At 39.8% G+C, this 14,807-nt stretch overlaps 1 protein-coding gene across 1 annotated transcript in view; it reads left to right on the top strand.

Moving 5' to 3' along the window:
* The window catches only part of LOC134350951 (septin-7), a 124,555-nt gene that overhangs the window by 56,497 nt on the left and 53,251 nt on the right, over window positions 1-14,807 (top strand). The window contains exons 3-4 of the mRNA XM_063056827.1: window positions 11,941-12,041; window positions 13,925-14,059. Coding sequence (XP_062912897.1) covers window positions 11,941-12,041; window positions 13,925-14,059 — 236 coding nt within the window. The remainder of the gene's footprint in view (window positions 1-11,940; window positions 12,042-13,924; window positions 14,060-14,807) is intronic.

Below are 14,807 nucleotides of genomic sequence, written 5' to 3'. Positions count from 1 at the left end.
GAGACCTATCTACACAGACTCAAGGCTGTAGTTGCTGCCAAAGGTGCACCTACTAAATACTGACTTGAAGGGTGTGAAATACTTATCTAATCAATTATTTTGTGTTTTATATTTGTAATTAATTTAGATTACTTTAGAACATAGAAAACCTACAGCATAATACAGGCCCTTTGGCCCACAAAGCTGTGCCGAACATGTCCTTACCTTAAAAAATTACCTTGGCTTCCCTATAGCCCTCTATTTTTCTAAGCTCCATGTACCTATCCAGGAGTCTCTTAAGAGTCTATCGTTTCTGCCTCCACTGCCAACACTGGCAGCACCCCCCCCCCCCCGCGTAGAAAAGAAAACTTACCCCTGACATCTCCTCTGTACCTACTTCCAAGCACCTTTAAAACTATGGCCTCTCGTGCTAGCCATTTCAGCCCTGGGATAAAGCCTCTGACTATCCACATGATCAATGCCTCTCATCATCTTGTACACCTCTATCAGGTCACCTCTCATCCTCCGTCACTCCAAGGAGAAAAGGCCAAGTTCACTCAACCTATACTCATAAGGCATGCTCCCCAATCCAGGCAACATCCTTGTAAATCTCCACTGCACCCTTTCTATGGTTTCCACGTCCTTCCTGTAGTGAGGCGACCAGAACTGCACACAGTTCTCCAAGTGGGGTCAGAACAGGGTGCTATGTATCTGCAACATTACCTCTCAGCTCTTAATCTCAATCCCACGGTTGATGAAGAGATTTGTAGAGAGTTTTTGAAAATGGCCACTTTGTAGAGATCTGATTTCACTTTGACACAAAGGAATGTTTCTTTGTTGATTAGTGTCAAAAAAGCCAAATTAAATCCACCGTGATTCAATGTTGTAAAACAATAAAACCTGAAAAAGGCAGGGGCGGGGTGGGGGGTGGGTGGTGAATACTTTATAGGCTCTATATGCATGAAATTAATCCTTAATCAAAATGCAGATGCAAGAGATAAATGGGAACAGTGATGGTGACACTATTCAGTTTAAACATCTAAATAGACTTAGGGGCCTCAATCTAAGCTCAGTAGCCTACAGTGAAGAAAACCTGGAGGGATTGTTGTTATACACTGAGGAAAATCTGCGTGATAGTTAAAACTCCTTGGAGGCTGTTCAATGGTTTTTCCTCATCTGCTTTGTGCGAACATAAATACAGAATCAACATATGAATTAGCTGCAAGAGCAGGCCACTCAGCCCCTATTGCCTGCTCCACCATTTAACAAGGTCATGGTTGATCTGAATCATTAAATGGTACCCTTACACGAGTTGTTCTCTTTTCACAGTCTCTCTGATAAACAAGCCAATGAGTGCTGAGCAATTTCTCCTTGTCACCACCATTGGCAATTTCCTCACCATCAACACTGACCCAAAGTGTAAGGCTTCTTGAAGTTGCACACCATTCTAATATAGAAATTTATTCTAATTCCATAATATTCAGTTGGTTCAAAACCTCAATCTTTTCCCATTTGCATTGTGGGAGCACTTTCATCTCAGGCCTGCAGTGATTGAAGAAGGTGAATTACTGCACTGCTACCTTGATAACAATTAGGGACAGACAATAAATGCTGACCCCAGACTGACTCCCACAGCCTAAGCAACCCAGACTAGTTGAACTGAAGTTGTGGCTGTAACTAGGACAAGTTTAATTAATTGCCGTGATGACCTGGCATTATATTTTCACTGTTCAACCACCTATCACTTTGAGAATGGAATAACTTGCCATGTACTTTGTCAGTTTTATATTGAGTTTCCAGAGTAGTTGTTTGATCAGTCTTTGCGGCACAAGATTTGCATCCATACCCTATACTATTGCTTATTGCTAACACTTCAGTTAAATGTTTAAGAGATATCCACACCACTTCAGTTAACATTTAAGAGATGAGGATACAAAGATTGATGTCGTGGATAGTAGAGAAAACTGGCAAAGGATGCAGCAGGCTTTTGGTGTTTTCAGAGTATTGAGAAAAATTTATGCCAGAAGGCCAAAAGACAAAGGAGCATAATCAGGCCATTTGGCCTATCAAACTTGTGCCATTCCATGCTGACTGACTTATTGTCCCTCTCAATCCAATCTTTCTGCTTTCACCCTGTAACTTTTGACACTCTTACTAATCAAGAAGCTCTGCTTTAAATATACCCGATGACTTGGCCTCCACAACTGTCTGTAGCAATCATATTCACCACCCTCTAGCCAAGTAAATTTCTCCTCATCTGAATTCTGAAGGAATGCCCTTCTATTCTTGAGGCTGTGTCCTTTGGTCCTAGACTCCCACAATATAGGAAACGTCCTCTCCATGTCCACTCTATTTAGGCCTTTCAATGTTTGATAAGTTTCAATGAGTTTCCCCCTCATTTTTCTGAACTCTAGCAAGTGCCGGTCCAGAGCCATCAAATGCTTCTCATATGTTAACCCTTTTATTCCCAGGATCATTCTCGTGAGTCTCCTCTGGACCTTCTCCAATGCCACCACATTCTTTTTCAGAGGAGAGGTTCAAATCTGCTCACAATACTCCAATTGCAGTCTGACAAATGCCTTTTAAAGCCTTAACGTTACTTGCTTTTGCATTCGAGTCCTCTTGAAATGAATGCCAACATTTGCATTTGCCTTCCGTACCACCGAATTAACGCACAAGTTAATCTTTCAGCAATCCTGCACAAGGACTCCCAAGTACCTTTGCAGCTCTGGTTTCTGAATTTTCTCCCCATTTAGAAAATTGTCTATGCCTTTATTCTTGTACCAAAGTACATGACCATACACTCTCCTCAACTGTATTCCATCTGCCACTCTGCCCATTCTCCCAGTCTATCTAAGTTCTTCTGAAGACTCCCTGCTTCCTCAACACTGCCTGCCCTGCTACCTTTCTGTGTGTTTTTTGCAAACTTGGCCACAAAGCCATCAGTTTCATCATCCAAATCATTGGCATAGAACATGAAAAGAAGTGGTCACAATACTGACAACTGTGAGACACCACTAGTCACTGGAAGCAGCCAGAATAGGCCCTCTGTATTTCCATCTTTGTCTCCTGACTGTCAGCCAATCTTCTGTCGATGTTACTATTTTCCTGTAATACTGTGGGCTTTTATTTTGTTTCGCAGCCTCATGTGCAAATCCTTGTCAGAGGCCTTCTGAAAATCCAAGTAAGCATCATCCGCTGACTTTCCTTTGTCTATCATGCCTATGTTGTATGCTCTGTTGTTTTTATGCTGTCTTTGATTTCCATTTTCAACCATGGTTGCTTCATTGTCCATGTAGAATACTAACAAGAGAAAATCTGCAGATGCTGGAAATCCAAGCAACTCACATAAAATGCTGGAGGAACTCAGCAGACCAGGCTGTATCTGCAGAAAAGAGTACAATCGATGTTTCAGGCCAAGACCTTTCAGCAGGACGAGAAAAACAGATAGGGAGTAGATTCAGAAGGTGGGGGTAGGGGAGAGAGAAACACAAGGTGATAGGTGAAACTGGGAGGAGGAGAGGTGAAATGAAGAGCTGGGAAGTTGATTGGTGAAAGAGATACAGGACTGGAGAAGGGGGCATCTAGTAGGAGAGGATAGAAGGCCATGAAGAAAGAAAAGAGGGTGGAGCACCTGAGGGAGGTGATGGGCAGGCAAGGAGATAAAGTGAAAGAGGGAAAAGGGGGTGGGGATTGGTGAAGGTGGGTGCATTACCCAAAGTTTGAGAAATCAATGTTTGTGCCATCAGATTGGAGGCTACCCAGACAGAATATAACATGTTCTTCCAAACTGAATGTGCCCTCGTCGTGACGGTAGAGGAGGCCATGGATTGACATATTGGAATGGGAATAGGAAGTGGAATTAAAATGGGTGGTCACTGGGAGATCCCGCTTTTTATAGTGGAAGGATCGTAGGTGCTCGGTGAAGCTGTCTCACAATCTACAGCAGGTCTCACCGATATACATGAGGCGACACTGGGAGCACCGGACACAGTATATAACCTCAACAGATTCTCAGGTGAAGTGTCGTCTCACCTGGAAGAACTGTTTGGGGCCCTGAATGGTAGTGAGGGAGGAGGTGTAGGGGCAGGTGTAGCACTTATTTTGCTTGCAAAGATAAGTGCCAGGAGGGATATCAGAGGGGGCAGATGAATGGACAAGGGAGTCGCGTAGGGAGCGATCCCTGCGGAAAACAGAAAGTGGGAGGGGATGGAATGATGTGCTTGGTGGTGGGGTCCTGTTGGAGATGGTGGAAGTTCTGGAGAATTATGTGCTGGATGTGGAGACTGGTAGGTGAGGACAAGAGGAGCCCTATCCCTGGTAGGGCGGCAGGAGGATGGGGTGAGAGCAGACGTGTGTGAAATAGACAAATTGAGGTTGAGGGCAGCATTGGTGGAGGAAGGAAAGTCCCTTTCTTTGAAAAAGGAGGATATCTCTTTCATTCTGGAATGCAAAGCCTCACCCTGAGAGCAGGTGCAGTGGAGACGGAGGAATTGAGAGAAGGGGATGGTGCCTTTACAAGTAACAGGGTGGGTAGAGGTATAGTCTAAGTAGCTGTGAGAGTCGTAGGTTTATAATAGACATCATTAGATGAGTTGTCTCCAGAGATAGAGACAGATTGAGAAAGGGGAGGGAGGTGTCGGAAATGGACCAGGTAAACTTAATGGACCAGGGTGGAAGTTGGGGGTAAAATGGATGAAGTCGACGAGCTCCACATGGGTGTAGGAAGCAGCACCAATGTAGTCATCGATGTAGCGTAGGAAAATTGGGACTTGGAACATCGACTGTTTCATGTTGCCGACAAAAACGTAGGCATAGCTGGGACCAATGCAAGTGTTCATGACTACATAAACATGAGGAATTCTGCAGATGCTGGAAATTCAAGCAACACACATCAAAGTTGCTGGTGAATGCAGCAGACCAGGCAGCATCTCTAGGAAGAGGTACAGTCGACGTTTTGGGCCAAGACCCTCGGCCTGAAACGTCAACTATACCTCTTCCTGGAGATGCTGCCTGGCCTGCTGTGTTCACCAGCAACTTTGATGTGGTTCATGACTACATCTTTTGTTTGAAGGAAGTGGGAGGAGCCAAAGGAGAAATTATTAAGAGTGAGGACAAGTTCAGCTAAACGGAGGAGAGTGGTGATGGAGGGAACTGGTTGGGTCTGATGTCCAGAAAGAAACAGAGCTTTGAGGCCTTCCTGGTGGGGGCTGGACATCCATAGTGAAGATAAGATGATAGGGGCCAGGGAACTTGAAATCATTTAAAAGATCCACGGTGTGTGAAGTGTGAAGATAGGAAGGGACTGAACTGGGGGGCGGTGGGGAATAAAGCAGTCAGGCAGAACATTGTTGTACTTGACTCTACAGAACAGTAAATTTCAACAGAGGGAGCAAATAAAGATTACTTTATCTTTAATAATGTAACTGTGAGGATAATTGTTATTTAACAGCTACTAATTCCCCAGTGGAAATTCTGTGATGATTGTTGATACCAGCCCAAATTTCTGCAGTAGTAAAGCACTTTGATTTTAAGCTTCAAGTTTCCCATGCACTTTTAGTAATGAGCCACTTTGTTACTTTGACCTAGTTGCTTATCTGAGCCATGAGGAATATCCAGTATTTGGATAAATGTAACAAAATTTTGATTAGCCATTTCCTGATCTGTAGATTTCTTTTATAACTTGCCGAGTGTTGTAATGTATGTGTGTGTATTCAGTATTTCAATTGGTTTTATGAAGACCTGATGCCCATCAGTTGTTCGGGTCCTTTCATTAACCCTTGTAGAGAAAGTGACATGATTTTGCCTTCAATATATTGTCTGAACAACTGGGTTTAACATGATGCAAATGCAGAGTTGCACATAATGGCATCTGGAAACACTAAGATAGTACTTTGTTTGCAGTCCTTGGTTCAGTGACATGAATGTCAACTATTTTTCTTTTAAAAAGGGATCTTATTTCCCACAGCCTAAGCCATTAACATCTTTGACCTAAACTAACTATTTTCTTTGATTATCATTGACTAGCTAAAAATATCTCAAATATGTACGTATGTTTTTTCAGTGGAAGCATTCTGAAGGGATATAAATTTGTCAGTTTAATAAAGTAAAATGATAGTGGGGAATGCTGTGATTTGAAGTGTAAGCTTGGAATGCCAAGAATTGGATTCTGGTTTCCAGAATTCTCATGGGAATGATGTGAAAACCAGATGATGGAATATGGTCAGAGATTGTTATGTGAATCTGTTGTTTATACGAACATTCTCTGGATTGTTTCCAGTTGTTTTTTTTTCCATTTTGTACTTTTCCCATGTATGGTGGCCCTAATGCATGTGAGGTTTAGAAACCTTTCTTGATAAATGTAGGCTTTCTCTAATTTCCTCTGTGAAAATTGATGGGGGAGGGGAGGGGTTGAGTCTAACTCAAGCAATGTTAGAAGATAATCGTTTATAAATTGACCAATGGGAAGGAGTGAGAAATTTGTAGAAGTCCTTCCCTTTGGGCACTTTTAACTTTAAATCAAACTGCAATGCTGTGGAAAATGTTTTCTGATTTATGTTATGAATCAAACAGCCAGTCTGGGGATTACATCAGTAGAGCAATGTGTTGTTGAAGACTGGGTAGGAAGGATAGGGAAATATCAAATCAAGAGCCATGAATTGAATCATATGTTGAGTATACTTTATAGATTTAGGTAATTGTTCATCCTGGTGTGAGGAGGGTGAAATATAATCAGCTCTGTGTAGAACCAACCTTTGAATTCAGTAAATAAAGGAATGTGGAATCATGGAATCTGTGATGCAAATCTTTGAGCTCTTGATTTGGAGACTTCCCTGTTGTGTGCTGCTGAATGCAGCCATTGATTACGGTACCGAAGATTTATTTGTAGATTACACACACTCATTTGCAGCTTTCATCTTTCTCTATGAATCCAACAGTTAGAGCCAGAATTCAACCAAAATGACCAATCTGTTATAATCCTAATTTTCTGACAGGTTAGCATTTTGATTATTTCTTGTTTGAAGCAGCAGTTAAGACCATTTTAAGGTTAGTTGTCTAGTCTGTTGATTCTGAAAGGGAGTTCGTCCAAATTATGTAACCACTGAATATTATGTGGAAGAGGGTGTATGTTATATGGTCCACACTTAATTTTTTTAATTATGTGATTGGTTTTGGTCAGTAACTATATTTATGGAAATTTGCTTGTCAATAATCTGTGAAAACAAGATTACTGGTAAAATTGTTGAATATGTGCTATTGTTTCAATGCTGTATATTTTGTTCCTCCTGAATAAGCAACTTCAGGATGTTAAAAAAAATACACAAGAAATGAAAATTATGGAAGTTCCATGATTCACTCGTTGCTCAGCACTGTTGCTTTCAGCTGGCCATGTTGTGCCATGTTCCTTGCTCTTTCATCACTACGGTAAAATTATGTAGGTATGGAATTACATTCATTCTTTCATATCAGATAATGGGTAGCAAGCTGTATCATCTCTCTCCCTGATGAGGGTAATTAGATACAATAACTGTAGCTAAAGTGACAAATAGGAAAGTCGAGTTCTGCCAGCTCTTGCTCTAACCCCTTAATATACTGACCTGCCCCCTCTCTCTACAGTCGTGGTGAATGGTTTCAATCTGAAAAGTCAAGTGTCCTTTTCCCTTCATTGATGCTGTCTGATCTGATGAATTCCTCTAGCATTTTGAGTTGCTATTTGAAATCCGTTGGTTAAATGACAGTTTATAAAAAAACATTTCAAAGTGTGGTTCCTCTTTTATTAAGTGGCATATTTCTGGTTGCCAGAGTATGAAAGCTATATAGTTTCTGGGACAAACTGCTATTTAACAACTATATTTTTGCAACTTTGAAGCATTTTTGTTCCTGATTCTGTTCCTGCTTCAGATTGATTTTATCATCAGTTTGATGTGACAACTAAGCTCAGTTGGATTTGGAGGTCTTGCTTTGAATGGCTGTGTTTTCTAGATCTCCATGTAAATGATGTATCGACTGTTTGGTTTTGCAATACAAGTCACATTGCTTCTTAGTGCCTTGCTCTACTGGTTATATCTTTATCCTTATGGTAAGTCACACATTGTGTGAGAGGATTGGCAAGCGTTATTTGTATTTCAACTCTTTATTAGTTCCAGCTGTGGTAACAGGAAGGCTCATCTAAATTGAGGGAAGGATGGAAATTTCAGTTGCAGAGTCTTAAGCAGTTGAAACAACTACAGAAGATCACAATTTGTCTATCTTTTTTTTTAAAAAGAAAGTTGAAATTGCAACAAAACTCTACCAGGAATTTCATTTAGTCTTCATATGAAAAGTTCTGCTGCAACTTTTAAAGAACAGAATTTGCTAGTTAAATTTTCATTACTTCTACAATTTTTGCTTTGGACTTTTCTCTCAGAATAACGCAATGACCATATACCTGCACTAATAATTTTGGATGATGGCTCGGTAATGAGCTCTCTATCAATTGCAAAAACATGGCCCTGTTTGTTGAGTAGTTGCAGCTTTATGAAGATGGTGCTCACACAAAGTCTCATCTTTAAGATCAAAGTTTTGAAATGGAGGATCTGAGGATGTCAGGCGTAGTGTACAAGTGCATTGGAGTTGAATCCTGGTTTTATTCTGCCTGTTTTAATTCAGGAACACAGTTCATTACAAGTCAGATATTGACTGACTTGACTTGGGGTGATTGATAAATTTGTGGCCTAAGGAGATGAGTTATGCAGCTTCTGTTACATGCACATGCAGTTCAACTCTTTGAGTGATTATGCAGAAAGTTGGAAGTTAATAACTCATCAGGGGTGATTGATAAGTTTGTGGCCTAAGGTAGAAGGAGGTGGGTTATTAACCTCAAACTTTCTGCATAATCACTTAAAGAGTTGAACTGCATGTGTATATAACGAGAGCTGTATAACTCATCTCCTTCTACCTTAGGCCACGAACTTATCAATCACCCCTGCTATAGACACTTTCTGGAGGTCCAAGATCCGTATGCTCCACGACCGCTGGATTAAGTGTGTAAATGTAGGAGGGGACTAAATTGAAAAATAAATATGCTAGGTTTTCTAAAATTGACTCCTACCGTAGGCCACAAACTTATCAATCACCCCTCATATTATTCATATATTCAAAATATATTGTTATATCAGGGGGCATACTTTTAAGATGATTGGAGGAAAATATAGGGGACATGTCAGAGGCAAGTTTTCTACACAGTGGTGAATGCGAAGATCACCCTGCCAGGTGTGGTGGTAGAGGCAGATATATTAGGGGTGTATGGTTAATAGAAAATTGGAGGGCTGTGTAGGAGAGAAGGGTTAGGTTGATCTTAGAGTAGGTTAAAAGGTCAGCGCAACATTGTGGGCTTAGGGGCCTGTACTGTTCTATGTATTTTTTTGAGCAGTTACCACCAGATTACTGACAAACATACTCCATTTTGATGCAATTGAACTCAGGTGGCAGTGAATGAGAAAAATCGTGTAATCTGTGAACCTGGAGAAGGATGGAAGTGAAGACCTAACTGCTTACTTCCAAATTGTATTTGTTTCAAAAATCATTTGAACCAATAATTGTAACTCATTTGATAAATTAGTTGAACTAATATACGAATAGATTATTAAATACCTTTTGGTTTTTTATACAGTAGATTGTGGTTAACTGGACCATCGGTTAATCGGGGCAGCTGCTTATTGGGGACAATTATTAAGGAACAAAAACTAATTGAGAAAATAGCCAGATAACTATTAGGAACCAATACAGTTTTATAGTACTGTAGAGGTACTCAGTGTTCTAATGTTAGAACACTATGAATTTATGTAGTTTGGCCTTTTTTTAAATACTTTTAACTATTTCCATGAAACTTCAGCTGCTTGGGGCAGCTGCTTAATTGGGCCAAAATGTTCTGGTCCCGATGTGGCCCAATTAACCAGAATAATAAATACATCCTAGTCTGTGTTGAGTGGAGTGTATCAACACAGGGTGAAAGAATTCTGTAGCTTCTAGTGACCAAAAACTTGTTTACCTATGTTCTCAACAACACTTAAAGGAACTGAGTAGGCAGACCTACTATTAGCAAAGAATTTCCCTGAATGAACTAGGGTTATTTGATTGTCTGAACCAGGTTTACAGCCTGGAATGAAACATCGAGTTTTAAGGTCTAAAAGATCACTGTTTACCTAAGTTGCAAACACATGCGGCATGTTGTCTTTATGTATTTGAACTCTGACTTGTATCCATCAGCTGCTTCTATAATTGTCATTTAAGCCATTCAATATACATATTTGGAATAATAACATCTAAAATTTATTATCCCTTTGCACATGAGTTTTGTAATCACTGACTGAGAGGATCCCAAGTTCTGTTTTCTCAAATCACTTACTTGGCTGTCTCCACAAAAGGAAAACTCACCACGATTCTCCATTGTCTGTATCTTGAATGTTTATGAAAGAAAGAAAATGCATCAATTGCAAACTGATGTCAGTAGCATGTTTATTCATTTCTTGGGAATCTGGATGTTGCTAACAAGGTGTGTTTGTTGCCCATTCCAATTTGCTGTTGTTCATCTGGTTTACTGAACTATATCAGGTGTGTGAGGCCAGCTGGAGTCTGTTCAAAGTCAGAGTAAGAAGAGCAGATTTTATTCTCTAAAGGACATGAGTGAACCCAATAGGCTTTTATGACAATACAGTTAATTCTGTAATTCAGCTGCTGTGCTACCACCATATCAAATATTCACAACCATCTTCAGACAAAGATGTCAAGTGGAGTTTCATGACTTGCTGTCTTGAACTTTTCATCATCACTTATACCACTCCCCAGCTAACTTATTTTATTCAGGAAATGGCCAGTGCGCTGACCCAGCAAAGATTCTGGCAGCTTTTAGCCAGTCACAAGTAGACTGGTACTCTACTGCCAAGTTAAGCTGTAGTGCAGCTACAACAGTGCCATGTATCTGACAAAATGGAAAGCTGCCTGAGTATTCTCATATTTATGAGAATAAATATTTTAAGTAGACCCAATGAGCTATTGCATTATTGCCTTGCCAAACAACACACTAAAAGAAATTTGGGAACCTCGCAGCCAGTAGCCCAGGATGATCCATTTAGAGCCAATTCGGAAGAGTGGGGGTGGTTGGGTGTCAAGGAACCCACTCCATCGGCTGGAGTCAGTCAAAGAAAGATGTTTGTATTTGTTAGAAGCTACTCATCTTAGTCCCAAGTGGAATTTCTCATGACAATGTCTTTAGCCTAAAGGAGTCAAATTCAGCTTTGAGCACTTTTGAGCATGTGTTGTATTTCAGAAAAAGCGTCTGAAATTGTTGTTTTACTAGATAGTTAAACAACCTTCAGTTTTCTCTCTGATTACTATTATATCTAGATATTCAATTTAAACCCAGTGTAATTTCCATTGTCTTGGATAGTGGTTCTTCTAAGGACATGAAGGAGATTTGTCCCAGAGAGGCCTGTTGTTTGTAGAAGCAGAACACTGGATAATATGTAAGGAGAAGAGGGGAAAGTGAGAATGATCTACTTTTGAATTACAGGGTGGCAAATTTCAGCGAAGGTTGTGATTAAACATTTTCTACTGTGGATCACTACCTGCAGACCTTATTCTGATCTTGTGTCCTATATGATCAGCTTGATTGTTGAGTAAGGAAGATATTCATTGGGATTAAATCTTCAAAATTTTTGTTGCATTTGAGGCTAATTGGGTTTCCATGAGATACCTGAGCACATTGAAAGAATATGAGTTTCTCATCAATGTCTTCAAATTATGACATAGTTAAATTTGGATATCTTGAGCTAGTTTTCATAAAAATTCTAATTATTCTGTATTAGGAATGAATGCAATCCTAAATTTATTTAAGCAGACATCAGTGACTTAACCAGGATCCCTTTGAGCAATTGAAGTGTTTTGTAGAATTTTACATTTTTCTGTTTTATTTTTAAACAGGTGGAACAGTCAAAAGTATTCATTAAAGAAGGTGGTGTTCAACTACTACTCACAATAGTCGATACTCCTGGATTTGGAGATGCTGTGGACAACAGCAACTGGTAAGTTTTCCAAATTGTACGTTTATTTTATTTTATTTATTTATATATGTGTGTGTGTGTATGTATGTGTGTGTGTGTGTGTATATATACATACACATACACACACACACACACACACACACACACACACACACACAAAACTATAGGTACTGAAAATGCTGGAAGCAAGCAGTTCAAGCAGCATCTGTGAAAATATAGCAAAACATTTTTTTTTCAAATGCAAGACTTCTTGACTGACTGTTTCCAAGTTTTTACATGGTTTTATATTTATATGGAATATTTCACAAATAATAAAGTACTTCTGTAGGGGTATTCGTGTTCCTGGCAACTGCTTATGACCAGCATGAACAGAGTGCATTCATAAACCCAAAGTTTGTATGAAATGATGCTCAACGTCAAATCCTTATCAGTACCTTGAAGTCAAGGCCCCACATATATGTGCATGCTTGTTGTAGATATGGTGAAGAGATTTAGACTTCTTGTAGATATGGTGAAGAGATTTAGATTCTTGAAGTTGAAGATAATATTTTCAATGAAATAGAACAGAAAGTAGCTCCCTACCACTGACTACAAAGAAGATCTCAGATTACCTTGATCATAATTCCTGTATCTGTCAATTCCATTTCTTGAGTAAGACTTCTCATGAGCACTCGTATAACACTGAAGAACCTCTGTAGTTACAACACTCATCAATTCTGGCATTACTATTAACTCTTTTGCATTGTTGGACAGTGAGTGCTAGTTTAAATTTCACTAAATGTGAAGTGAGATATTAGAAGGTGCATCTTTAAGAAGGAAAGAGCGATAGAGAAAGAGAGGTTTGGGGAGCTTGGAATTTCAGAGCTCAAGGTCAAGGCTGCTGAAAACATACACCAGATGGTTGTTCAGTTTGTAATAATTACAAAACTGAGCCAGAAATTTGAGGGAAGAAACTGTATGGGTTTGGATGAACAAGGCCATCGTAGTTTAAGATTGTGATCCAAAATCCTAATTTCCAAAGTTTACAGGGTGAAAAGTAGAACAGGCAAACAAACTGAAGGTCACACAAGAATCTCTGAGAAACGCTTTAAAGAAATAATATTTTGGTTAATTTTGCCAGAAAAAATTAGAAGAAAATGGATGTATAGGGAACCACACATTATAGAAAGATTGAGTTGCTGGAAAACAGTCAATATCACAGTTTTCCATAATGCACAACACCTTTTCCTATTAAATCCCTTATTATAAGTAGAGATGCATCTGTCCTGACAAAGGGTCTCGGCCTGAAATGTCGACTGCATCTCTTCCTACAGATGCTGCCTGGCCTGCTGCGTTCACCAGCAACTTTGATGTGTGTTGCTTGAATTTCCAGCATCTGCAGAATTCCTGTTGTATGCATCTGTACTGGTGTTTTTCTGTTGTTAATTCATTCTATCAGTGATAACAAATGGATCAACCCTGTTATTCTACAACTGGGATCAATATTAGATTTGTATGGTAGGAAAGAATTTAGAAAGTGGGGGTATCAGGGAAAGTGTGGGATTTGAGGGTTTAGAGTTCTTTGGAGAAAAGTGGTAGTCAAGGTGATGAGCAATGGCCATGGCTGTTGTGGCATGTCAGAAAATGTCTCACAGATGAAGATTGAGGTAGCACTGCAACCTGAAATATCTGTTCAGGTGTCCTCAGACTGGAGAGTTTGAGAGTCTCTGCTGTAACTGCCAACCAAATCTACAGTCATATTATATCCAATGCCCCACAGTATTTTGTAACAAAAATAAAAAGTAACACTATTTGTTGATTCTTTCTCATTTTGTGTTTATCTATTATCACAAATTCCATAATTATTGCAAATTCCATGCTGGGACCATGATTAATTGATCACTTTTCCAATGTTTGATTTTCAGCTGGCAACCTGTCATTGATCACATAGACAGCAAGTTTGAAGATTACCTTAATGCTGAATCCCGTGTGAATCGACGCCAAATGCCAGACAGCAGAGTCCACTGTTGTTTATACTTTATTGCTCCTTCAGGTCATGGGTTGGTAAAATATTTTGTACAGTTGCAATAATTTCCAAGAGCTGAATAGTTAATCTGTTGAATTCATTCTTTTTCTGCTGGTTTTACAATGCTGTTTGGTCTCACTGACAAATCAGTTAATATTAAACCCTTTAAAAAGGGATTAAAATAATTTAAAGTTCAGCATTTAATAAAGAAGCCTCACAACTCAGTCTGTGATGATTCTCATCCTCACTAAAGAGTATTGTAACCTATGTGTCTATCATATCTGCCACCTTCTCTCAAACAACAGAAAGATGTTCAGGAAAGAAAAGAAAATTCTGTGCAGTTACAGGAGGTGAAACATCTGTCTTTCCACTTCCCTTCGCACAATTCAGGAACCAAACACTCTTCCCAGGTCATGATGTGGCCTCCCCTACATTGGGTAAAACAAATGCAGCTTGAATGATCATAATGTGGAGCATCTGCACTCAGTCCAAAGGGGTGATCCTGAATTTCCACTTTCCTGTCACTAATGATGTAGGGTCACAACCCAAAGCATTTACCATTCTTCTCTCTCTCTCTCCCCCCCCCCCCACCAACACACACGCATGTGCACACATGCACACAGTTACTGCTTCACCCACTGAACTCTTCCAGCAGTTTTCTTCTTGCTCAACTTTAATTCACTTCCTATCCATCTGTCACTGTGTCCTGCACTATTACATTGAAGCGTAATTCAAGCTAGAGGAACAGTGCATCATCTTTCAACTGGGCATCTTGCAGCCTT

Source organism: Mobula hypostoma, chromosome 1 (genome assembly GCF_963921235.1).
Source record: "Mobula hypostoma chromosome 1, sMobHyp1.1, whole genome shotgun sequence".
NCBI classification, from domain to species: domain Eukaryota; kingdom Metazoa; phylum Chordata; class Chondrichthyes; order Myliobatiformes; family Myliobatidae; genus Mobula; species Mobula hypostoma.
The sequence above is the reverse complement of the archived record's forward strand: the minus strand, read 5'-3'. Positions and strand labels throughout refer to the sequence as shown.